Source organism: Plodia interpunctella, chromosome 22 (assembly GCF_027563975.2).
Source record: "Plodia interpunctella isolate USDA-ARS_2022_Savannah chromosome 22, ilPloInte3.2, whole genome shotgun sequence".
Classification (NCBI taxonomy): Eukaryota; Metazoa; Arthropoda; class Insecta; order Lepidoptera; family Pyralidae; genus Plodia; species Plodia interpunctella.
Window position 1 is genome coordinate 6,745,588 of NC_071315.1, and position 24,120 is coordinate 6,769,707.

Genomic DNA, 24,120 nt, shown 5'->3' on the forward strand with positions numbered 1-24,120 from the left:
GCTTGAGGTTGCCCCTGTTGCAGCGTTAACCTATCTTCTCAACGGACAAAGAAAACTTATTATACTTTTGTGCAAGCGACGTATCAAGCAAAATCTTTAGTAAGTAACTTATAATCTACTTTTGCCTGAAAATGTGCTGTCCACTAAATTAATCCCCATTTTCTTGGGCCTTTACCCATCAGTGGGACACCATCACAACAGCTACAGTGCGAATAAAAAAACTTACTACAACTTCTTACAGAGTGTGTTCCAGAATTTAGGTACCAGATAAAAAAATAAATGTGGAATAAAAAAATAAAAAATTAGGTAGTATAAAGTAATATTTAGATATAGCATATACTTTTACCTATAAAGCAAAAATATGTACGGAACCGAAAAATTATTCAGATCCCTATATATTTTTCTTTTGCCCTTTTTCCAAAACAACTAGGGTACTTAACTATAATTTTCAGTCAATTAAAATGAGTTATTTAATTATAGTTATTTTGTTTGACTATGGAAAACTAATATTTTTCCTAGCAATGGAATGTAAAGAAGTACATAAAATAATAAAATAATTTTGAGTTACATAATTTTAGCCACGAACTTATCTGAAATAGAACCATGAACTTAATACCTATTATAAATGCGAAAGTAAGTTTGTTTGTTACCTTTTCACGTTCCATCTACTCAACCAATCTTTTTGAAATTTTGCATACCTACATGTTGTTTAAAGTATGGAGAAGGACATGGGTACTCAGTTTCATTTATGGGTACGCGGGCGAAGCCGCAGTTAAAAGCTAGTACTATATAAAATCCTGTAATGTACCGCTTTCTTTATATGTATTTTCTTTGTGCAATAAAGAGTTTGGAAATAAACAGCGTTTATTAAGCATTAGCACCTATTCTCAGCAGTTGAAAAAAGAAGGCTTATACGTCTCAGTTAGCACAGTGACCACTACTTATTATTACTTTTAAATAACGCGCTCAATGTAACAACCAAAGACAAGGTTAGCAATTTTAGACGGCTGACGTGTACGTTGTAATAAGGATATCTGTAGAAATAGGTATGTAACTAGGTACATTTTTGTCAAAATTTTCTTATTTATTACCATTATCATTCGGAAACAATCAGATAAATTCCGAAAATACTATACTATTGCCATCTGTTGAGCAGGCGGGACACTGAAATTTTTGATTACCAACCTTATAAAATAAATAACAACTATAAAAAACCGTTTTACGTAGTTTTGCAGTTGTTATTATACTATATATTTTTGTAAAACCATTAAAATATCTAAAATCCATGACGAAGTTACTGAGGTTAGATTACAACATCACAAATTATATCAAGAGTTTGGTGGATTCAATCAAATTACATTTGTAAACCTATAAAAATAAATATTTTCACGTTTCTGTCTACGCAGTTGGTGTCGAGCACGAGTCGATGACAGCGCCAATTGTGACAACATCTAGGAACTACAGCAATCATATGACTTTCGTCACAATCTGTCCTGCGCTTATTGATTCGTGTCTCGGTTTCGTTTGTAACTCGACATAGTTTTTGTGTGTATCGGAAATGGCGAGCCAGACACAGGGGATCCAGCAATTGCTGGCTGCTGAAAAGCGGGCAGCTGAGAAAGTTTCAGAGGCGAGAAAGCGTAAGTAATTCTTTTGCGTTTTTGTAGCTTCCTCACACACCCTCTTTATTCGTGTGAAAACATAATCCTTCATAGTTCTAGTAATAAATGTTATTATATCACCATAACAAGTCACTGAAAATACTAAATCGTGCTATTTAGTGCGTAAATCATTGCTTTTTAATAAAAGTATGTATTGGATGATGTCACATGATTTGACCCTGGATAGACGCGTTATGTCGTAGGATAGCTATTACCATTAGACCTAAACTTAGGCTGTTATTACATATACTGATGTATGTATAAGAGCTCAATTTATCCAATATGACATTTTTAGCAATAATTTTAACAACACAAACCATTTTATTGTATTGGCATCAGTTTATGTGTTATTAAAGCAACCTGCTTGTGATTTAAGTTTGGCATCAATGTAAATAAATTTAAAGTAAATAAAAAAGATATGCATTTAGGGTTTATTTTAATAAATTCATTTTCAAAGAGTGCATTGTCATCTATGACTTGTGAAAGAGCTATATCATGTAATGAGTGCAAATTAATCCTCATTTGGTTTGCATAACAAAGCATCTGCATTAACTTATTAACTTTTCAATCCTGGAGATAATAAAAACAATTGAACAAGTAGGATCACATCAGATCGGGCTGCACGGGAATTAATAGGTTAACTGTCATAGACGCAATTATATGACAAGGTACACATATACCCCACACATTTTATTCATGATAATTATTTGATATGTGACATATATCAATAGAAAATGTGCACCAGATACATCTGGAGTACCTTTACAGAAAATGTATATAGAGCCTTTCTTTTAATTGATGCTTACAATATATATATTTGGGAAGCAACACATAAAATAATAAATTTGTTGCATTATTTCAATCTTAAATACATACTGAAAGAGCTATCTTGAAGACATTAAAAGCTGTTGTTTGTTTTGTCTCTTCTTCTTTCTTCATAGTAGTATTCCTAATGGCTGTGCATCGTGTGGAATAATAGACACAACTACTTCTTGGGCACTATTAATGTAGTATTTCGCCATTGCCTTTTGTTTAATGTGATATCATTGAAACTGTCAGTGAACTTACCGTTATTACAGGAAAAGCGAAACGCCTAAAGCAGGCCAAGGATGAAGCTCAGGAGGAGGTGGAGAGGTACAGACAGGAGCGAGAGAAGCAGTTCAAAGAGTTTGAGGCCAAGGTAACCGTCACATTCGGAATGGGACCAATAATAATAATACTTTCTCTTTCCCATAAATAACTCCTAGTTTCTTGGCTATGCATAGAAATTAAGGAGATTTTGTTGTGATTTTATGACTGGCCACCATCCACTCTTTGTTGGCCAAGACATTGTCTATTAGCTTAACACCTTTAATGATATTGTAGACCATGGTCTCTTAATAATTAAATCATTTATCTCTTTAATTCTAAATGGTCCTATTCTAAGGTGAGAACCATATATCATATTCCAATCTATGGAAAAATCTAACTTTTGACATTCACAAGACAAATATTTAAGTTTTAAAGTTACATTTGTTCAAAACTTTCAGAAGTAATTTTTTAAATGAACACAAAAAAGTTTCATGCTAAGTTCGTTTTTCATATATAATTCTTCATGACCCATTTTGTCAGTATATTTAGTTATGTAGAAAAATCTGATAAAAAATTACATAGCAACAAAATTCTTATCTGATTCACTTGTTGAGATAACCTTAACATCTTAATCTTAGTTCAAGATTTCTTATAAATCCTTTTCATCATAATTTACTTTGCTATAATTTCATCTCGTATGCAAATATGCTTTTGCATTTTTGAGAATAGGATGTAAAATTAAAATTGTCATGATTAATTTCCAGCACATGGGCACCCGGGAAGGAGTGGCTGCTAAGATCGATGCCGAAACGAAAGTCAAGATTGATGAGATGAACAAAATGGTCAACTCACAGAAAAATGCCGTTAGTATTCATTCTACAACTTTTTCTATTACATTATAGCTCTCTCTCTCTTATCTTCTTATGTCAGTGTAAAAGAATTACCTAAAAATGTTGTGATTTTACAACTAGACGCTTCTTGGCAATGCTATGTTGCCTATCAACTGCTTATGCTGTGTGCCTCTTAGTCGCCTTGACGACGTCCACGGGAGAATATGGTGTGGTCCTATTTTAGAGCGGTACCACACGCTCAAACCATGGACACCATTATGTCATATAGTGAGTTTGACTGATAGAGACACTGAGGCTTAAACATGTAACGCGCGCTTGCGCACCATAAACGTAAAAATTTTGTTTGAAAACGAAACATCAGCATCATCTCGAACTTACTTTGGGGCTAGCTCAATCTGTGTGATTTGTCCTAATATATTTATATTTATTTGTTTAATTATATGTTTATTTGCGCCCCTAGTGGCGAATTTGCTGGCTCTATGCAGATTTCTACTTTTAGTATTTGGTTCATAATCATTTATTTTAAATAGTATTTTCATTAATTTTTTTTTCGTTTTCCAGGTGATCACAGACATGCTCCATCTTGTCTACGACATCAAGCCTGAGTTGCACATCAACTACCGCATAGATTAAACCTAAAGTTACCATATTTCGTCGCTACACAGCGAAAATATAGTTTATTGTTATGGTAATCTGTTTAATCTTAGAATTAAGCGCGCGGCCTAAGAAGATTAAAACCACTAAGTAAAACCCGTTTATTCTCGCAATAACATCTAAAAATTTGTATTTCGAACAGATTTTTCTAAAAAGCGAATACTTTGGATTTGCTTTTCAGTGGTTTTCAGCTTCTTGGCGCGGCCTTGACAGCGCGCGTAAACAACTGTCACTTTGACAAGCGCGAAAAAGATGGCTGCCACCACGCTGTATATAACGTTCGCTTGGTTTCTCCCTATTTAAAATAATCACTGTTGTTTGCCGTAAAGAAAATCAGCTCGATATCATTCCATTTGATCGACGGCCTGCAATCGCATAAAAATATTATTATTACTTAGGTATACCGTTCAATTGTATTTTATTCAATGTTGTATGTTGAATAGAAATTAAAGTTTAAACAAAACAAATGCCGATTTTTAATTGTTTTTATTTCTTGTTATGCTTTTCAAATGGAAACTGGTGTGTACAGTATTAGAGAAAATATATTATTGATGTAATTTATTATTGTTTCATTCCGATCAAAGAGAGCTGGAAAAAATAAGTTATTTTAGTATGTGGGTGACAAAAAGTTCAAAAACATCACAGTTACACAGTCTTGGGGTCACAGATCATTTATGGGTTAGGGGCTATGGGTAGTAAAATTTAGATTTTTTAAATTAGTAAACTTTATGCTACATAATACCTCATAAGAAGGGTCCATACCGTCAATGCTATAATCTCAATCATTGTGCGGCTAGCCCGGGCTTTATCATATCATCCAGCCAATCAGCGATGATTCCTATGTTGGTGAAGACGGCCGGCTTATCCGTGACGTCACAGCGTTGGGCCGAAAAAGATAGAATTCCGACCAACTGGCCATCCATTACTGCAGGACCGCCCGCGTCGTGCTAAAAATAAAACTTGTACTGATTTTCATGCTTAGGTAGGTACTTAATTTTTTTTATACTTGTCATTGTCAATTTTGGCGTTTTTAAATTTGACGGCAGCTCAGCCAATCACAAGAGACGATTGTGAATTTTGCTTTGCTGTATACAGTACGAATCATAGTGCGAAAGAAAGGCGCGAAATTTTATAACATTGTTTGATGTATATGAAATACAATATACTTCTGTTACGTGTAGAACTGGGTGTTGTTTTTTATTGGTTGTTTAAGATTTTTTGTAGAGGGACAAGAAAGTGGAAATCCCTAAGGGAAATCGTATCTGCTTAGCTGTACGGAAAATAGTCAACAGATGGTATGTACTCATATGTTACTACCTAGGTACTTACGTTGCAGACGTTCTTCGCAATGGTAATGAAGCCAGCGCAGAAATTGCTTTTTGTGACCAATTCTCTGGAAGAACAATTATAGGTTATAAAAACACTAGTTCCCCGGGGACATTGCACCCGTAAGAATTTTTCAGAACCGTCAAAGTTTGGCAAACTATTTGCCAAACTTTGACAGCACGTCGTAGGTACATTTCTACCTTCCAGAAACAGTGTTGAGTTGGCATAATGCCAGCTCTGTCATTTGCCAAACTTTGGCGGATTCAGAAACTATACATTGCTGGTTTTCCTTTGCGGTAAATTAAAACACTCATACTAACTACGCAATGTTCCCGCATTCGCGTCGGCATGTGTCTGAGCTCGGTATAAAGTTTGTGCACGAAAAGCCTACAAAATATGAATAATAATAAAAAGTTTCGCCGAAGTCCAACAGATGGCGTTACTAATAGCAAATTAAAAAGTATTCGACAATGTTTGGCGAACTGTATCGAGATAATGTATAGCCAGCATAAATGAATGCGTCGTCTACCTACTTCCCGTACACATCTTGGCAGTCTGCTAAGTTGTACACTGGTAGATTAACCTTCTGTAACAAAACGACGCCTCCATCTCCGCCAACTCCCTGAAAAACGTTTCACAATTTTATCCAAAGGCCAAAAAAGGAAGGTTATGGATTAAACGCGAAACCTGGGCTCCGACGCCAATGGTTGATGAAGAAACCAAGAAAACGCTGAGATGAAAGAGAGTACGTTCATACTTCATCAGTATAGAGATCGCCCGTTGCTAAAGCTAAACAGATTCCGTGGCTAAACAGATTCCAAAAGGTCCCAGGTTCGAATCCCACCCGTGTTAACGATTTTATTTACCAATCTAACATATGCATGCATATTAGTCTTCATCGACCACTAGGTACCTATTTGTACTCCTTACGGTGACGGAAAACATAGTGCGCCATCGTCCACTCTAGCCGATGCATGGAAGTACTACTACTTCCATGCATCTCGGCTAGAGTGTACAAGTACCTACGTACTTGTACGAAGTACTTATTAAATCCATGAGTCGATGATATCTCAGAAACTGTGAAATAGAGAAGACAATAAAGTCTTTTGTTTCATGACTCATTCCATGTTTACTACTATCTTCAGATATATTAAGTTAACGATTACGAATAAGCAAATGAGGAAAGTCAATTTATAATTGTCTAGTTCATATGTCTTACCACGACGGAACCCCATCCCAAAAACGTGATCTCCTTATTGACAGGTACCACCTTATCTCTAGTATAGGCGATATCCTCAATTTTAGTCTCGATCTTGTCAAAGCTGATGTTCTTATGGAGTTTCAGTACTGCTACGTTAAATTCCAAGGTCTGGGGCTTATAGTTCGGATGAAACTTGATTTCGGCAACCCTGTATAGTTCCCCTCCGTAGGTGGCGTTGTCTGACCCCACTCGTATGCTCAGCATCCTGACGTATTCTCGGAAGAAGCGATTGTTATACTGGCTGAAAAGCAATCATAATGACAGATAAAATCCATGAACAATGGATATTCGTAAACCCAAAAGTGTTGGCTTGATGCTGCCAAGGATAATATGCGTGCCAATGCTGTGATAATTAAGAAACATTTGAGAAGCTACCGGGAAGTCGCTCCGGTTAGAGGAAGAGAAACTTCGGTTTTGAAGAAATCTAGACAGAAGGTTATCAAGACATAATATTACTACTGGTCGACTTGACTATTGACAAACAGTTAGTTAGGGTTAATGCATTATGTGTGCCCTGCGCCCAGCATCAGATCTCCTTGTGTGCAGTTTGGGCCCGAAGGTGAGACATTGTCTTCTCCCCACACGACCACTATTAGCGAAACGCCAATGTACCTGTTTTGAAACGACCTATCTTATGTGTTCTAAGCCTGTTGATGGCGTTTTATACTTACAGCTGCAGACAATGAGCGGCAGTCAAGACCTTATCGGTGTCAATGATCGCGGCGCCGCACCAGAGCTGCTTGTTCACTAACAACGCAGCAATAAACTTGTGGTCTTCCACGAAGGCCAGCTCGTCGGGGTTGTATATGCGACGGTACTTATAGCTGTTGGGAGGATATACTCTGCGGGCTTGGAATGAAAATAATGTTTAACTTTTATAACCGACTGACAAGAAGTGGTGCAGAATGGGAAATTGTAAGAAATTTTAGGCCAAGATCTTCTTTGGGTTGCTGAGATAGTGAAGTAAGTAACTTCACTAACTAAACTAATGGCCGAAGCACGGAGGAGCTCGTAAAAATTTTTGGTCTACCGCAGCCTGAGCACGCGAACCACTGCGCATTCGAGTTCCTAAATTGTTCTTGAAAAAATAATAAAGATTGATTTTTATAATTAGCCTCATTGCCAGATAGATAACAGAGTTCTATTTGGGAACTATGACAGAAGAGAGTACCGGTAGATAGCCTTTGAAGAAGTGCTTGCGGGTGGTACTTACTCGTGGTAGTGGTGGTAGTGCTGGTGGTGTTCGGACCAACATTTTGTATGCCGTTAAGGTTCCGTCGGCTCGGAAGCGCTGGGAACTCGATGGGTATACCTTCGTACTGCCACTCGTTGTCCAGAGCTAACGCGCGCCGCTCCGCTTTTTCTATTTCGTCTGTTGATACACAAACGCTCAAATAACCTCCACAAATAGATAAATAGGATGGATTACTTTTCATTTTTTTTAATGTAGGTAATAGTGTGTAGCTTTAACAAATATTATTACTTATACATATAAATTAAAATTCATATAAAAAAGTGTCTGTGAAGGTCTGAATGGGGTCCGGAATAAGCTTGACTTTGATATTCAGTCACCGGATCAAGTATCCTTGTCATTATGTGCACTTATAAGTTTTCCATAGTAAATAGGTGTGTAGTACTTACTACTAGACTGATCTTCAGACAGGTCGTCTGACGACGAAGATGATGTGGCATGGCACCTGACGTATCCTATCACATAGAGCAATGCCCACAGTACCGACATTTTGTTACCGGACTCCATTTTGGCTGAATATTCGCTTGATTTGTAAACTTTTAATTTTATTTCTTCATTCGGAATTGGATCACTCTATTGTATTTTTATTGCACGTTTTATGGTCAACATATGTAAAGTGCGTTATACCTACCTGTATTGTACTTTCGAAATCATATTATTTAAACGCCTTGCCCGCAGTTAGCGTTGTCGGACATCATTATGATTTCGTGTCCAGCCATAATAAACGGTATCCGGTTGGTTCCGCTTTTGTCAGTCTTTTTTTTTTCGATTTAATTATAGTTACTTCATAAGTCAAGATCAAATAGCTCCTAAACAATACCTTTATTGAAAGAAATAGTAATTGTTTTATCACATAGGAAATTTATTTATTGTTATGATTAAATATATAGGTTATAAAAACATTTTACTAATTTACACATGCACACTAGCCCTATTATTGAAAAAAAGATGTGCTTCGGAAGGCACGTAAAGTCGTTGGTCCGCGTGGTGGGTCTTGGCCCAAACTCCTTATCCATCTGTAAAGACGGACAGTGCCCCAGCAGTTTAAATGACTATTGACGATTGTATTTTAAGCTAAAGTATGTTTTGTCTCGATCTGATAACGCCAAATGTTGTAAAGTGCGATAGTGACAAAACATATTTTAGATTCAAGTATGCTATATCTTTTACAATTAATAGGGTAGAAGGTCAGTCAACTAGAACATTGTATATTTTTATTTGACACTTATATGGTTATAATTATTTTTCACTAAATATTCTTTGATATCGTCCCATATCACTTCTCTAGTCGAAATTCGAGGAATATTAGTTTTTGTTCGCAAAATGTTATACACAGTTACAGAATTTTTATCAATCATATGTTTGATATAATAATCAACCTCTTCACTGTTTTGCTTCACTAGCTTTTTGTACGGCAGATCTTCTGGTAAACCGATATCGGGGACGAATTTATTTAAATGTGGGGTTGTCAATAATATATTGAATCCTTTTATTTCGGTTGCCTGTTTGTTACGCTTAATTTGACGGATAGATTTTTCGTCTTCAGAAGATTTGCTTTCGTCAGAGGTAGAAGTGTTTTTATTTTCTACAGACTTCGATGAAGATTCTTTAGTATCACTATCATCTGTTGTAACTTTATTTTTCTTTGAAGGATGTTTAGAAGTTATTTCGTCATTCTGATCATCAGTAATAGCATTTTTAGCGGTAACTTTTATATTTTCGTCGTCATCATCGGTTTCCTCTGTGTTATCATTATCGGGAATTTTGCGTGTAAATTTTTCATATTTATCATTTCCAACATTTGTAGCCGCTTCTTCAGATGTAGAATGATGAGTCCCTTCTTCTTTATTAGCATCTGTAGTGACCGTATTTTCCTCAGTGTCTTTATTGCCAGATTCTTCAGAAAATTCGTCCGATATGTTCTTTGTTTGTTGTTTTATGTTTGATCCTTTCTGTTCTTTATTACTTTTAGCGAAGTTATCATATGTTTTAAGGTTAGGTTTTAGAGATATTTTTTTATTGTTTTTTACAACTATTTGTAAATTATCTTCTGCAGCCATTTCGAAATTATTTTCTGCAGCAATTTCCAAATTAGATTGTTCACTAGAGGACTCACTTGGTTCATATGGAAAGTTAACGTATTGATTCTCGTTGTATGATCTCGTTGAGGCTTCTTGTTTCTCATTGCTTGTTGTTGTTATAGGATTTGTTGTGTAGGCAAGTATAGATAGTGATTCTAAGGAGTAGGGCTCGTTACGGGTCTTACCCTCGCGCGCCAACTCTACTTCAGATTCGTCAAAGTAATTGTTACCCGGATTATAAAGAAACACGGATTTTAAAGTACTTAAAGTTGGAATATCCTCTGAAATTGGTTCTTCCAATTGCTGAAAAATAGTAAAGGATAAGTATTCTATCTCAAATTTATGACATGTATGCATGAGTAATAATAATCAGTAGGTTATAACTAGTTAGACCACTTATTTAAGACTTTTAATGTTCTTCGATTAAAATAAAATTAATACATCAAGTAAAATTAGGCTATTATATTTATTTCTTTTTTTTTCATTATCCATACTAATATTATAATTGCGAACGTCTGTCTGTTTAAAATTCTTCATCACTTGACTTCAGCTAAATGGTCTGTGCTGTGACTTCAAACAATTACAACTAAGTTTACTGCCGACTTCCCGCAGCCTTTACCACAGCCATTTCCCCATAAGACGACAATTAATAAAAGCAAACGATATCGTGCCTACCTACCTACTTACTTGTGCCTACTTATACTTGTTGGACAATAAAGGATCTTTTATTGTATTGTATTGTATTGTTTAATAAACTAATACTGATTAAATTTGGTACCCTGGTAGAATATAGCAATTTTTTTTTGCTAAAATTCCTGTGCTGAATGTAATATTATAAATTGGTTCAAAATAATTTTATTATATCATTTTATATACTTAGATAAATGATAAATTTTTAAAATTTTTCTTTTATCCAAATTCTATGTGTACTACTCGTGTTTTTTGCAGATAAAATTTTCTTTATTTTCTATGAATTAGCTATGAATTTAAATCAAACATAATTATGGTACAATTTAAGTTTGAATTTAAATACGTAATAGCGTAAACGAAATGTTAAAGATTATTTTATATAAGTATTATCAGTAGATATGGCTTTTTAAATTACTATAATTAGAATAAAAAGTATATGAATGTATATATATATATAATTTTATTTAACCCAATTTAATTTAATTTTAATTTCCTAGTAACTACTTTCAAATGGAAATGTTCTACACATTTTGCGATATTAACTTAAGCACCACGAACAAAGTTTAAGTGTCCAAAAGACAACCAACCTGTCTTGATTTAAGAGTTGGATTTAAAAATACACATCTATAATAATAATACGTTTCATCCCTCATTTAAACTATAGTATTAGTCTATCTAGTAAAGTTGATTATGACTTCATTTATCTAATTGTTATTAGGAATTTAATTTGTATTAGTTTCTATAAGACTGTCTCCTATGTCAGATATTAAGTCTGTAGGTCTTCGTGGGTATATCCAATAATCTCCCATTCATTGACTGAATGGGGTCCGCGAAATCATTATTATCATTTGGCCCAACTTGTAGTGACCTCCTGATATCACCTTTTGACATATCAAAAGTTACTCCTGTGTCCAAATCGAGATGGTTTACGATAAAATCTAGCTTTTGGCCACTTTTTACCTTTTTCGCCATGTTAAGCAAGTTTAATGCCTGCGACATATCAACGTGAGACCTAGGTATATGCTTTTTAGATTTTTTCTTCAGTGTTGAACGGGATTTAGTTGTATAATAATTAACTGCCAGTTGTACAGGATGGTCATCATCTAAATAAATTGGTGTGGGAGTAGTACTTTTAAGTGTTACTGCTTCTATCTTGACTATTGTGTCCATATCTACTACTGAACCAAGTAATGGTTCCTTTTTATTTATCTTTTTTACAGACTTTTTCGTTTTAGAGTGAGAGCTCCCTTTATTTCTTAACAATGTTAAATCAACAAATGAATTGCTATTATTTATTTGCTCATCGTCTACAACTGTCGTCTTGTCTTCAGACACTTTTTTTTTAACTTCATTTTCTCTTGTGTGCTTTTTTTGTTTTCCTGACTTTTTTTTCCGGTCGCGACTGGCCTTCGTCCATAATTTGGGATCATCGTCATCGTAGTACATACGGGTTGACTTAAATTTTCCGCCAGAACTTGTGGGCAAAGCTGAACTTTGTGTTTTCCAATTCTGAAAATTAGTAAAACAAAATGTTCATTATCTTTGCCACATATTCAGGAAAATGATTATTTTGTTCAACCACAGAAAATATCAACAACACAGGCTGTTGCTCAGTCATAGGCCAGAAATAATGTTTTATTTTCTTCTTTGTCCAATGTTATCGTATAATTATTTCTTTTTCACAAGAAGAATCAATTTTAAATTGTATTTCTAAACCTAACTTTCTAAACAATCAAAATTGCATGGGAGAATTTCGGTTGGTATATAAGACTTTAAATTAAATCGTCACACTTTTTCCACTTACGTGTATTTCTGACGTGGCTACCCTTACGGCTATAGCTTACGACGCCAGTCTTCATTTAGCAAATAGCTTAGATTTGAGAATTTTCTGTATTATGATTTTAATAGTGGTCACTGAATTTGCTACTTATGACCTTACTGCGACGAATTCTAAGTTTAACCGTGTTTTAACCATCATTTAAATAAAAATCATCCTACAGTTTTTTTTAGTTATCCTCATAAACTTTGCATTTTACTATCGCATTTTTGCATTTTACTATTTAAATACGCTTTCGGGGAATTTTTGGGGTAAAATGTACATAACCTAAAACGCTATGTGCTATTCTAGAATGACACGTTACGTTCTACCTACATGTAAAATTTTTCATAGATATCCGTTCAGCCGAATCTGCGTTAATTTGTCACTCACATCCTTAATTCCGAACATTCGCTTTTATAATATTAGCATCATTTCAGTATACGAAGCCATTGAGGTGGTTCACTTTTAGAAAGACATAATTTGAAGTTGTCATGCAAAGAAGAAGAATTCAGTCAATAGCATAATCAAGTTAAATACGGCAAAACGGTTTACATACGGCAAAACGGTTTACATACGGCAAAAGAGAAAGATTTACAATAAATGGTTAGGTAGATGTGCATATTTATAGAAGAACTATTACTAAATTACCTGGTGGAGGGCGAGTACGATCCACTCCATGTAAAGGCTAATTTTCGTAAACACAGATGGCGCGCTTCCTTTGCTACACACAGGGGGACCGTAGCTGACAATACCCACAAGGTAACCACCGGACACCACCGGGCCTCCTGCTCCACACTGCAAATATAATAAGGGTATTAAAATCATTATCAAGCTAAATTATCAAGTACTTAAGAACGTTGTTCTTGTCGGTGGAGTAGCCCTATTTTTCAAAGCAACAGTAATATTAGAGTTAAAGGAGGATATTGACGTTACGGACTCAACTTTTGGTGTCGTTTTCAATGTTTTTAGGACCGACGTTGGGGATAGCTGATTTATTAACAAACAAATGAGTATTCCCGTATTCATGTATAAGATGATATATTAACACCTGCACCATGATATAAATATCAAGGTAGACGTCAAGCAGGTCGTAAAAACACAGCAGTATCTCCAAAATTTAAAGGAATATTAGGATAAAGTGGAGCAGCTGTGAATGCACTCGGAGACATGATAAGAGCGATTATAATGATCATAATGACGATAACTAAAATGATACTAACGTTGGTCGAACCAGTTCTTTTGGATTTTACACCAGCGCAGAAATTGTCTGTAGAAAACAGCGTCCTGAATAGAAAAAAAAAAGATAAAAATCAGCTCAGAAAGAGTCTGCACTCCATTTGAATTTGCATAATAGCCGGTGAAAAATGGAGGATTAAGTTTACACAACATTATAAACAATATAAACTCGTGTTTTTGCAAATACCTAAATAATATTTATCTTTGTCACGTCAAGACGTGATCAGAAGTAAGACAAGGCTTGGAATTAGAGTTATCTTCTTTTCGAGGTGAAATAGAGCAGGCCATAAAGTGCACGCGAGGGTGAGAGAGAGTAAGAGAGAGAAAAGGAAACGACAATCAGTACCTTGTGTAAACATTGGAGCATGAGTTCATGGGAAACATATCAAGACTGCCAACTTCTAATTTGATTTTCTTCGAATCTCCCTGAAAACATGGTCAATGTTGATTTTGAAATTTGAGTCACGTTTTCCTCTTGCTGTGTCTCCTTCATTGATGCTAAGATATTATTTGCTATTTAAATGCTTTTTATTGTATCCTCATTAAATAAATAAGTAAATAAACAAATGTCACAAGTTAAATATTGATTCACGCTATAAAACGACTTACTTTTCCAGTACCATATCCCAAAACTTGTATACTGCGCCTCTCGTCAGTGAGAGAATCTAATCGGATCTTTCTAATCTTCGGTCGATTCCAAGCATGTTTCTGCAACTTCAGTCTTATGATGGCCAAGTTGTTCTTCATGGTTCTCGGCTCATATTGAGGATGGATGTTCACATCTAAAGCTGGCACTACTTCGCCATATTTGTCAGCAAAATCGCTTCCGATCCGCACAGTGATCATGTTCGGCGTCGTTTTCAGGAATGTTCGGATATTTTTTGCCCTGAATGGTGAATACAATTCAAGTTATGCTCCATAAACTTTCCTGCTACTTTTTCTACATCATTTTGTCGGATGAGTCGTGGAAAAAGCCTTAGGCTTTAAGTCCGCATTTTACACTTTATTTAATAATCATCAATCATACTATAATAAAACAGTAGAAAAAAAACTCCTGTACATTGAATATATTTATATATATAAAAAAAAAACAAAATTAGGCGATAGAGTCATAGTAACAGAGAAAGAATTTAAAAAAACTGTCTGTCTGTACACGCTTAATCTTCGGAACTATTGGACGGATAAGTCCAGTAAGTAAAGAAGTTTCTTTTGTTATATAGCTATTAAGCCTGGGTATGATATATGGTATAAATGATTTTAAAAACTGGAACACCCTATGGGGAACAAAGACGGTACAGCTAAACTATAGGAAATATAGAAATTACGCCTTAACAAAAGTTGTTCTGCCTGATGAGCATTTTCTGTAGAGGTATAAAAATTGAAGATCTGGTACACCTTATGTAGACCCATGATGGTACAGCTAAACTATAGGAAATATAGAAATAACGACTTATATAATAGGAAGATGGTAAAAGTTTGTGAATGATGTTTGTGAAACAAAATCAACAGAGTGGAACACCTGTTTCGCCTGGTGATGGACAGGGAGGAGTTTGTGGAACTGACGGCCAACCTCCAGTAATGGAGATGGATGGCACTACAAGAAGAAGAAGAAACAAAATGATCAAAAACTTCACATCTCACTCTTTCAGGCACGACGCGGCAGTTAACACCGCCTCCTTGCTGATGATGGAGCCAGTGCACGCGAACTTGTTCCGGACATGGACACTGGCTATGAACGGATACTTTTCCACTAGTTGTGCCGTGTTCATTCTTCTATTATTAGTACTGTTGATGAATTCGTTGGGATCTAGGTGGAAATAACAACAAATTTGAAATATAAAGCTGCAGTTTATCTAAAAAAAATAATGAAATCGCTAAAATTTAAGTATATTTGTGTATATTTATAATATTCTTTGTATCATCCTTACATTATGAAACAAAGTCTTCTGCCGCTTTTTTCCTGTCTGTTCGCGATAAGCTCAATAATTTCTGCATGCTGCGGTTTAGTGATTTCATATTTCATGTAACTTAATCGATTCAAATTCAAAATTCTTTATTCAATTTAGGATGATACACATTACTTATTGACGTCAAAAAATTACACTAAGTCTACTGCCGGCTTCCAAAGCGCAGGTAAAGAAGAAGCGGCGCAACAAACTTCACCGCAGCCTCTTCTCCAAGGACGTCAATTAACAAATATAGGTCTTATACATACATACGATATCTCTAGTTTACGTGATTTATATTAAATTTGTTATTACGATTTTTACCCGAGCGAAGCCAAGACGGGTCGCGAGTAGCTAATAAATGTGTACTAACCCCAGGTCTTTAACTGCAAATTCCTCCTAAATGGCATTTTATATCTTCTCTCTTTGTTAATTTCAAGATATGTTTTGTTCACCGGCTCGCCCATTATATCATGGACGGTAAGTTTGTCAATATTATCTACAAACTTCTTTATGATATTACTGTCATTTGTTGTTGCAGATACCGCTGTATTGTTGATAGTAGTATTTTTAAAATAATTTTCATCTTCATCATCTTGTGTAGACTTAATGAATTCTATTGATTTACTTTTGTTTAGTTCTGCTGTTACGTCTAAATATTCTTGGTAGTCATGTAAAGCTTCCTCGACGACATTGTACAGAAGGTTGTCTGTTACATTACGAGGTATCGCTACCTTCTTTCTTAAATTAGAGTATATTTTCCAATTATATTCTATTGCATTATTGAGGTTAACGTACATTATCAGTAACACTTTTATTTTGAAAGATCTTCTGAAGTTATTGTCAATTTTTAAATGGTAAAATAAGCTGTTGATGTTACTCTGTAGTCTTTTATTCAAAAACGGAGTAACATTTTGTTCTGTAGCTGTAGATATATATTGCGTAGTACAAATTAAGATACTAATGGCCGCTAGAAAAGTTGTAACTGTGTTCATAACTAGATAATATAGTAAAAATTGCTACCTAATTAGGGATACTATCATTGCCAATAAAAAGGTTGCGAAACAAAAAAAAAATAAACTATAAAATATTTACGATTATTGCAAGAGCAGATATTTGGATTGCAAAACGAAAAATCTAGAATCGAAATAAAACAGCTCATAAAAGTGGTGAAATTTATTATACAAACATATTTCTTAACTGGATACTTCTGTTGTAACCTACATCCTTACAGTATTATTTCTATCTTCCATATTATTGTTCAATCACATGTTCTCAAAATTATTCATCGTCTTTTTGTTTGTGAATATCTTCAGTGACGCATCAGCCCTCGTCGAGCTCCCTCAAGTCGAGGAAAATAACATTTTAGAGACAGACACAGCTATACGTCAAACTACGAATAATTTGTTTTCACTGCTCAATTTAAAATTAAATAAAGATCGGCCAAATTTGAAGCAGTATTCGCTGATCCACAACTACCTCGTATCTACTACTCTACAAGATTACACCAACTTGAAAGAAATAGCTAAACTTACAAGAGTCGATAAAACAAGATTAAACAATGAAACTCGCAATTTTATGGCCGTCGTAATTGAAATATTAAATGAAGATATAAAGCATGATACAGTGACTGAAGATGAATATGTAATAAAACACATAGAAGGATTCCTGACAAATCTCGACCTTTATACGGGAAGATACGATTATAGCGAAAATATTTCAGATGAGATAGTTTCATACATTTTTAAGATCCTAGAAAAGAACAGAACTTTTTCAGAAGCACTGAATAAAACAGATTCTGATAAAAGCTGGTTGGAATCTGATGAGGACAGCCATAATCTCATTAACGATAATGAATTTTGGGGTAATATTTTGTATATTTATTTAATTTCGTAGGTTGACACTGCACTAAATACATACAGTAATGTAGTGATAAATAGTTCAAAGATAAGAAATACGACCGAAAGTATAACCAAAGATAGTTACCAACTTTTTGAAAATCATTTAAAACTTAATATCTGTTTATGTTCTATACTCCTTAGTGCCCAGTGCTCGCCGCATCTTCCAAGGCCAGAAAGCCAAGATAAAGGACTTTCCGTTTCTGGCCAGTATCCACGTGTTCAACCAGTTCCAATGCGCTGGCTCCATCATCAAGTCTGACCTGATCATCACTGCCGCCTCTTGTTTACAATTGTAAATTGTTATTTACTAGTTTTGCTCCCATCATTTTTTAGCCTCGCCCACAGCCCTGTTTATTTGGTTCAAATGAATAGAGTTTAACTTTCAATTTATAGATGCTTATTACGCACTACGTACTTAAGTTTGATCTTTCACATGGAATGGTGTTTAAAGCCTTATTTCCCGTGTGTTATCGTATGGGTTCTTTCCATATCTTTTTCTTTTCATAAATAAATTGTGTGACAGGCTGAGTCGCTTGTAGAAATTTGATAAAATTAGCGCTGTATGGCTCAGTTAATTTCGTTCAATCACTTGTTACTCATTGTACTATAGTTTCTACTTTTATTTTTTAATGATTCCAGGTCTTGGAACAACCGTTTCTTTCGCGAGAACCCCAAGTTCCTCACGGCGCGAGTTGGTAGCTCTTTCCACACCACTGGAGGGGAGAACATTGAAGTCTTGGAGATCTACTTCCACCCGAATTACGATCCGAAGTCCCTGAAAAACAATTTGTGTGTTCTGCGTCTACTGAGGTAAAAAACTATTATGCCAGAAAGACCACCGCCGATCCAATGGTTGAGAAGAGTGGTTGCTTATTCCAGTAATCCGTTAGCATAGCATTCTTGTTAGTAAGAAAAAATTCTATAACCCTAACAATATGTATTTCAAGCTACGGTATATGTATGCATATATGTTACCTAGGTGTAACCAACTGAGTCCGGCTACACCCGGTCACAGGTAGACCGGCAGACCGGTACACAGGTTTAGCCGGGGTGGTGACGGAATCTAGATCTAGCCAAAGATAAGCAGGCTAGATATAATTATCTAAGGCCGGCTCCACCTAGGTCAAGCTGTATGTACTTTGGGGTTTAGCCGTTACATATATTCAGCATGTATTGGTTCGTTTCGTGCTGACATCAGCGTATGTTCCATATTGAATTATTTTCTGTGGTTATCTTGCCAAGTACCAAATAGTTTATTTACTAAAGATAAATTGAATTTCAGGCAACTGAAATTCATGAGGAAAAAGCGGATGAATGTGATGAAAATTGAATTAGATCGCAAGCCAAACCCGGTGCCTGTGGTGAAGTACGGGAGGGGTGGAGGAGAAATCGAAATCACTACAGTAGGTTGGGGAGCAAAAAAGGTAAGAACAATTAATATGATTTGGAATTATGACGTGAAAATGTGCTTGTATCTTCCACTATTAGTGTGCTTGTATCTTTGGTCTCACGATATACGTATACGATTATACGAAGGGTCATTTTTACTGGAACTAATTCTGCTTTATCTATTCAATTGAAGAGTTTAGAAAATTATTGTAAAATATAACGTTAGTTCGAACCGCGCGCGTTATCGAAGTTGCGGTCACACCTATTCTGAATAAATGATTTGGCTTTGATGAATGTTTGGATTCCTACATTTGTTAATTGAGGTCTTTGGAGAAAAGGCCACGGTGAAGTTTGTTGCGCCGCTTCTTCTTCACCTGCGCTTTGGAAGTCGGCAGTAGACTTAGTTTTTAAGTATTTTTTTTTGACGTCGATAAGTGATGTATATCATCCTATATTGAATAAAGAATTTTGAATTTGATTTTTTAGATGTGTGACCGTTGTTGCAGGTTACCCATAATGTTGGAGATCAGTACTTGTCGTTCACCGTGCTCGATATCTATCCTGTCCAAGAATGTCAAGTTGTTTACTCTCAGTAAGTGCTCACAGTTATTCAGCGTAATTTAATAGAGTAACATAATAGAGTAGTTCTCTTTTTGACCCTATTTTTTTTTGAAGCAGTGGTGGTGTAATGGTTAAAACACCCGCCTGTGCATTGAAAGGTCTAAGATTCGTAACCTACTCGTGCCATAGTTTGTATACCAATTTGACTCATATATAGTAGTTTTCATAGACCACTACAAGCTTCCGGTGAAGGAAAATCATCGTGAGGGAACCTGCACACTGGTTGACAGTTTAGTTTATTAGTGTCTATGCGAATATCTGCCACTAGATGGCGGTAAGTAGTCGTAAAAGTCATGTCAGATGCCTTTAGGAGACTTGAATAAAATCTGACACCAGTGTTAGCAATAACACACTCGATGTGATGATGACTTTACGCCACAATATTTCTTTTATCTATGACGCCACGTCTGTGTCCCAATGGGGTACGCAGAGAATAGAGTTTTCCACTCGCCACGATCCTGACAAATCTCACTCGCTTCCTCTATACTCAATCACTCTCTTGAACTCTCTTCTTGCTATAATAGTAGTAACTTTCATATTAGTATAATATAGGTACGGCAAAAACTTTTTTTCAGCATGTTTTACGCAGTATAAGTATACTGCGTAAACTACAAGCAGAAAAAATATTTTTGGCCAATATGTACTCGAGTAGGATATAAAAGGGCTTTGTAAGGTGGTTTCAAAAATATATACCTACAACTTGATATTTAATTGTATATTAATTTAATGAGTAAAAGAAACTAAACTGAATAGAGGGCAGTCAGGATTTTTAATTGTTATAAAAGTCCAAAGTGTCCCTTACAGGATTAAAAAGCTCGCATAAAAAGGAATTTTCCTCTCGCGTTCTCCGAGGTTGTGGATTGCCGTGATTTTCCCTAAAGAATACAAGATGAAGTTCTTCAAAAAGGGCGTGAAAATATTCATTCACCCCACGTGTGACACCCGTTGATGAGCTACGGTGCCATGTACACAGGCAGACAGACACACTTAGCGGTCAAACTTATAACACCCAGCTCTTTTTGCGTCGGAGATTAAAAAAACAAAAAGCAAATATACTTGAGTGTTATTTCATTTTCAGGGAATACGTCACGCAGAAAAACTTTTGTGCTGGATTTATGTCTCGCGGCGGTGGAGCTTGCAACGTGGGTATCTCTCTCTCATCTGAGCGGTCGCCGGAGTCTTGTTTCCTACGTCTTCTCTTGCATTTTGCTCGGTCGTCGTCATCTTTATCTGCCTAGTCAGACCAATGCCATTTATATACATCCTTGTCAACGTGATACCAGCACTTTTTGGGTTCTTCTTCTGCGAGACCCGATTAGTAACAGATTAGTACGCCCAGTCATTTGTGAGTAATCGTAATTGTTGAGAATCTCAGAAGAAACTAGGTACCTAATTACCCTACTAGGTATATGCTATTTCAGGTTTTATTCTACCCACATGTCGAGTTTTATCAAAATCCACCCAGTAGTCAAAAAAGAAATCTTCTCCCTTATCGTAAAATTCACAATAAAATAATAATAATAATATAGTATTCTATTATTCATATAATGGTAGGCCCTTCTAGCGTGATAGAGTCCAACATTGTTTAAATAAGTTTCTTTCGGTATTTCTGTTTAGCAGTACAGTATCGTTCCGAAATTTCACAGTTTGTAGTATTGAAGAAATATGGAATTAAAATCTTGACTTGAAACAGTGCCCGTGAAGACTAAATTTCGAAACAAATGGTCTTTGACATTTATTAATTCAATTGGATTCTAGAAAGATATAGGTGGTCCGGGGATCCTCAACGGCGTCCTTGTGGGTGTGGTCAGCTTCGGGTCCGCTGCGTGCGGCACCCCTGACGCGCCGACCGTCTTCACCAAGGTTGGATTCTACGCCGACTGGATCGACAGCATTATAGAACAGGTTGGTGTATTCTCCATCCTCATTTAGATTTCTGCTCCCTGCTTCTTCTTCTCATTGTGTCGACGAATCAGATTTGTGAAGACCAATAAGATTAACAGCATTAGCTAAAACTTATAAAATGGTACTAAACAATGTCATGTTTATTGCAGAACGTTGCCAGGGTCAAAAAGAGAACTACTCTATTACGTCCTCTGGACCTAACCCCGCCCATCTTCTATACCTCACCCAAAACCACTTTCCAAGTGACCCCGATGTTAAGAATAAAGAAAAAAGCAAGAGAAATGGAACAGATTGAGATGTTAAGAGAAATACAGACGAAAGGCCTTTTGAAGGAATTCGTAAATAAAGTGATTGGCAGCGATGAAGCCAGAGATTTGCTGCGAGAAGCTGAAGCAGTCGATATAATGGAAAACCTTGAAAAAGGAACAAGAAGTCAACACACATCTACTACTACTATGGCAACAAAACCATTGACTATACCTACCATCCCTGAACTTGACTTGAATTTTTATAGTAATTCGTCTTCAGAAACAATAGAAGAACTATCAGAACTCGAAGCAGATGTAACTAAGTCTGTAGATAAAGACAAAGCACTGGAAACACAAATCGAGAGAGACGTTATGGATATAATAGACAAAATGAACGAATTCGTCAACGATACCAAAACAAATGTAAAAAAATTAGAACAGAACTATGATGATAGCGATACGAAAAACTTTTTGAAGGTATTGTACTTACCAGAAAAGAAGAGAAATTTGAGTACTACAAGCGCTGTTTCTGAGGAAATAAATGAAGGGATACAGATTCCTTTAGAAATACCCTCGCAACCGTCCCTTGATCTCACTTATAGAAATAATAAAACAGATACAGAAATATTCCTGTCGAGGCAAGACTTAATAGACTTATTTTCTGAAGCTCTCAAGGAGGAAATCCAAATTAAAACAAAGGCAACTCCAGGAATCGTAGTGCAGAGAAGTGAAACGAGCACTAGTACAATAAAACGGAACGCGACGTTATCACTAAACGAAATGAAAATCTCTTATTTGGAACAACTAAAAAAGAAAACAGTTTACACAAAGAATTGAGAGGAAATATTATCGGGGCAAGCTTTTATTTAGGTGCATTAAAATGTGCAATTTCACGTCGGTTTTGTTATTTTTTATCAATTCCATCGATGTTAGCCAAGAACGGGCACTATGTGATTCTTACTCTAGGCTAAATACCCCAGGATCGACCTCTAATCGGCAACGCGCTTGAGACTTCAGACGGGTGTGTATGTGTGGACTTGCTGTTACCAGTAAGTCCACGAGTCTCATTCTAGTAGCAGTAAGATCCAATTAACAGTAACAATTCCAGAATAGTTGAAGGGAAATAAAACAATGCAAAATCCAAAAAAGAACGTAATTTTATTGAAATATAAGGAGAAAATACATGACTACATAATACCAAATCACGAAGAATCCTATGGTCTAAGATGCAGCCGAGGAAGCATCTTCTCTCATCAATAAAATGATTTTGACTAAGTTCATGTTGGTTGACATGTAAACGCCCTTCATTATTACAATTTCCAAATAAATCTTAATTATATCAGGATATTAATAGCTGAAGGTCATCAATTTACGAGTCATGTAATATATAAACTTGATCAAAATCATGTAACGGATAAGGGAAGATGCTTTTCAAGCCAAATCTATAACTTTACTTGTATGTTACTGAAACAAAAGAAAAATATAATATGTTAATAAAACACCAATAATAGTGCGAAGAAAAAATTATCGAATAAGAGATTTTACGAAATCTGGCGATAAATTAAAATCATGACGGCTATTGCATAGGAAAATCATTTGATCAATCTTATTAGATAGTTATGCATTAAATAGCTAATTTCAATGAAATGCTTTGTATTTGATTACATCATAAAGCACATAAAGCTCCATGGTTAAGGTACATATTTTGGGAATCAAAAATTAATTTAGTATAAAGTAGTCGATATTTACCATCGGTCTGTACAGCAAGGGTATATTGCTCTCGTTTTTCTTGTATTAGTTTTAATTTATGTACTTCTTTTCGTATAGTTATTACAAATAAACAAACAATCATCATCAGCCATTTTAATGTCCCCGCTGCAGGCGCACTGGCCTTCCTTATTGATGGAGAATGAGTTTAGCCTATGAGTTACCAAGAGAATAAAGAATTAACCGTCAAATTACCTTCCATCTATCATTGTCGTAGTCCCATTTGGAGGATATACCGTCGATGGGGTTCACTCGTAATTCCAGCATTCTTCTTAACTGGGCCTTCTGCGATTCTTTTGACAGCGACGCTGGTAGTGGTTCAGTCACTGTAACAATCAAACGTGTTGATAGATAGATAAACCGTTTATTCAACTGTTAGGCGAAGATAAATAACAGATTCTAAATATTAAACTCGAAACTCAGCGACACTGTACTAACGAA

The 24,120-nt window shown here is 35.6% G+C and overlaps 4 protein-coding genes and 1 long non-coding RNA gene across 8 annotated transcripts; 2 read left to right on the forward strand and 3 right to left on the reverse strand.

The window, feature by feature from the left end:
- The first annotated feature begins 1,469 nt into the window (after positions 1-1,469).
- Vha13 (Vacuolar H[+] ATPase 13kD subunit) lies at positions 1,470-4,794 on the forward strand. The gene is made up of 4 exons (XM_053761933.2): positions 1,470-1,640; positions 2,741-2,841; positions 3,497-3,595; positions 4,145-4,794. Exons 1-4 carry the CDS (start codon positions 1,559-1,561, stop codon positions 4,214-4,216), a joined length of 354 nt encoding a protein of 117 aa, XP_053617908.1. The 5' UTR covers positions 1,470-1,558; the 3' UTR covers positions 4,217-4,794.
- On the reverse strand, positions 4,709-8,693 carry LOC128679585 (trypsin-like). 3 transcript variants are annotated; one of them, XM_053761930.2, is made up of 8 exons: positions 8,466-8,693; positions 8,038-8,196; positions 7,496-7,673; positions 6,783-7,065; positions 6,097-6,185; positions 5,567-5,630; positions 4,980-5,184; positions 4,709-4,825 (listed from the first exon to the last, which is right to left on the reverse strand). In XM_053761930.2, exons 1-7 carry the CDS (start codon positions 8,581-8,583, stop codon positions 5,020-5,022), a joined length of 1,056 nt encoding a protein of 351 aa, XP_053617905.1. In that variant the 5' UTR covers positions 8,584-8,693; the 3' UTR covers positions 4,709-4,825; positions 4,980-5,019. The 3 variants fall into 3 exon arrangements, with proteins under 3 accessions (XP_053617905.1, XP_053617904.1, XP_064292748.1); XM_053761929.2 differs by having other exon boundaries at positions 5,000-5,184; positions 8,466-8,692; XM_064436678.1 differs by lacking the exons at positions 4,709-4,825; positions 4,980-5,184 and having other exon boundaries at positions 5,568-5,630; positions 6,093-6,185.
- Positions 8,694-8,909: 216 nt separating this feature from the next.
- LOC128679579 (uncharacterized) lies at positions 8,910-16,990 on the reverse strand. 2 transcript variants are annotated; one of them, XM_053761920.2, is made up of 8 exons: positions 16,222-16,990; positions 15,544-15,709; positions 14,512-14,788; positions 14,249-14,328; positions 13,887-13,950; positions 13,315-13,461; positions 11,808-12,356; positions 8,911-10,460 (listed from the first exon to the last, which is right to left on the reverse strand). In XM_053761920.2, the coding sequence occupies exons 1-8, from the start codon at positions 16,841-16,843 to the stop codon at positions 9,291-9,293; spliced, it is 3,075 nt and encodes a 1,024-aa protein (XP_053617895.1). In that variant the 5' UTR covers positions 16,844-16,990; the 3' UTR covers positions 8,911-9,290. The 2 variants fall into 2 exon arrangements, with proteins under 2 accessions (XP_053617896.1, XP_053617895.1); XM_053761921.2 differs by lacking the exon at positions 11,808-12,356 and having other exon boundaries at positions 8,910-10,460.
- Positions 16,977-22,805, forward strand: LOC128679580 (serine protease nudel-like). Its single transcript, XM_053761922.1, has 8 exons — positions 16,977-17,712; positions 17,891-18,041; positions 18,389-18,559; positions 19,032-19,173; positions 19,645-19,730; positions 20,838-20,901; positions 21,518-21,664; positions 21,814-22,805. Exons 1-8 carry the CDS (start codon positions 17,118-17,120, stop codon positions 22,747-22,749), a joined length of 2,292 nt encoding a protein of 763 aa, XP_053617897.1. The 5' UTR covers positions 16,977-17,117; the 3' UTR covers positions 22,750-22,805.
- Positions 22,806-23,051: 246 nt separating this feature from the next.
- Positions 23,052-24,006, reverse strand: LOC128679589 (uncharacterized). Its single transcript, XR_008405763.2, has 2 exons — positions 23,875-24,006; positions 23,052-23,376 (listed from the first exon to the last, which is right to left on the reverse strand). It is a non-coding gene; the product is annotated as an uncharacterized LOC128679589 (long non-coding RNA).
- Positions 24,007-24,120: the final 114 nt, after the last annotated feature.

What these genes read in the sequence shown, in the direction of transcription:
- LOC128679579 (XM_053761920.2), bottom strand. Translation starts at nt 16,843, where the DNA reads ATGAACACAGTTACAACTTTTCTAGCGGCCATTAGTATCTTAATTTGT. An exon ending in TGCTCCAATGTTTACACAAG is followed by an intron (nt 13,951 to 14,248) that starts GTACTGATTGTC and finishes TTTTCTATTCAG; the next exon opens with GACGCTGTTTTCTACAGACA. An exon ending in AAAGAACTGGTTCGACCAAC is followed by an intron (nt 13,462 to 13,886) that starts GTTAGTATCATT and finishes TTATATTTGCAG; the next exon opens with TGTGGAGCAGGAGGCCCGGT.
- LOC128679585 (XM_053761930.2), bottom strand. Translation starts at nt 8,583, where the DNA reads ATGGAGTCCGGTAACAAAATGTCGGTACTGTGGGCATTGCTCTATGTG. An exon ending in GTCTGAAGATCAGTCTAGTA is followed by an intron (nt 8,197 to 8,465) that starts GTAAGTACTACA and finishes GTGTATCAACAG; the next exon opens with ACGAAATAGAAAAAGCGGAG. An exon ending in TGGGATGGGGTTCCGTCGTG is followed by an intron (nt 6,186 to 6,782) that starts GTAAGACATATG and finishes AACGTTTTTCAG; the next exon opens with GGAGTTGGCGGAGATGGAGG.
- Vha13 (XM_053761933.2), top strand. Translation starts at nt 1,559, where the DNA reads ATGGCGAGCCAGACACAGGGGATCCAGCAATTGCTGGCTGCTGAAAAG. An exon ending in AGTTTCAGAGGCGAGAAAGC is followed by an intron (nt 1,641 to 2,740) that starts GTAAGTAATTCT and finishes CCGTTATTACAG; the next exon opens with GAAAAGCGAAACGCCTAAAG. An exon ending in TCAAAGAGTTTGAGGCCAAG is followed by an intron (nt 2,842 to 3,496) that starts GTAACCGTCACA and finishes ATTAATTTCCAG; the next exon opens with CACATGGGCACCCGGGAAGG.
- LOC128679580 (XM_053761922.1), top strand. Translation starts at nt 17,118, where the DNA reads ATGTTCTCAAAATTATTCATCGTCTTTTTGTTTGTGAATATCTTCAGT. An exon ending in TGTGTTCTGCGTCTACTGAG is followed by an intron (nt 18,560 to 19,031) that starts GTAAAAAACTAT and finishes ATTGAATTTCAG; the next exon opens with GCAACTGAAATTCATGAGGA. An exon ending in TGTCAAGTTGTTTACTCTCA is followed by an intron (nt 19,731 to 20,837) that starts GTAAGTGCTCAC and finishes TTTCATTTTCAG; the next exon opens with GGAATACGTCACGCAGAAAA.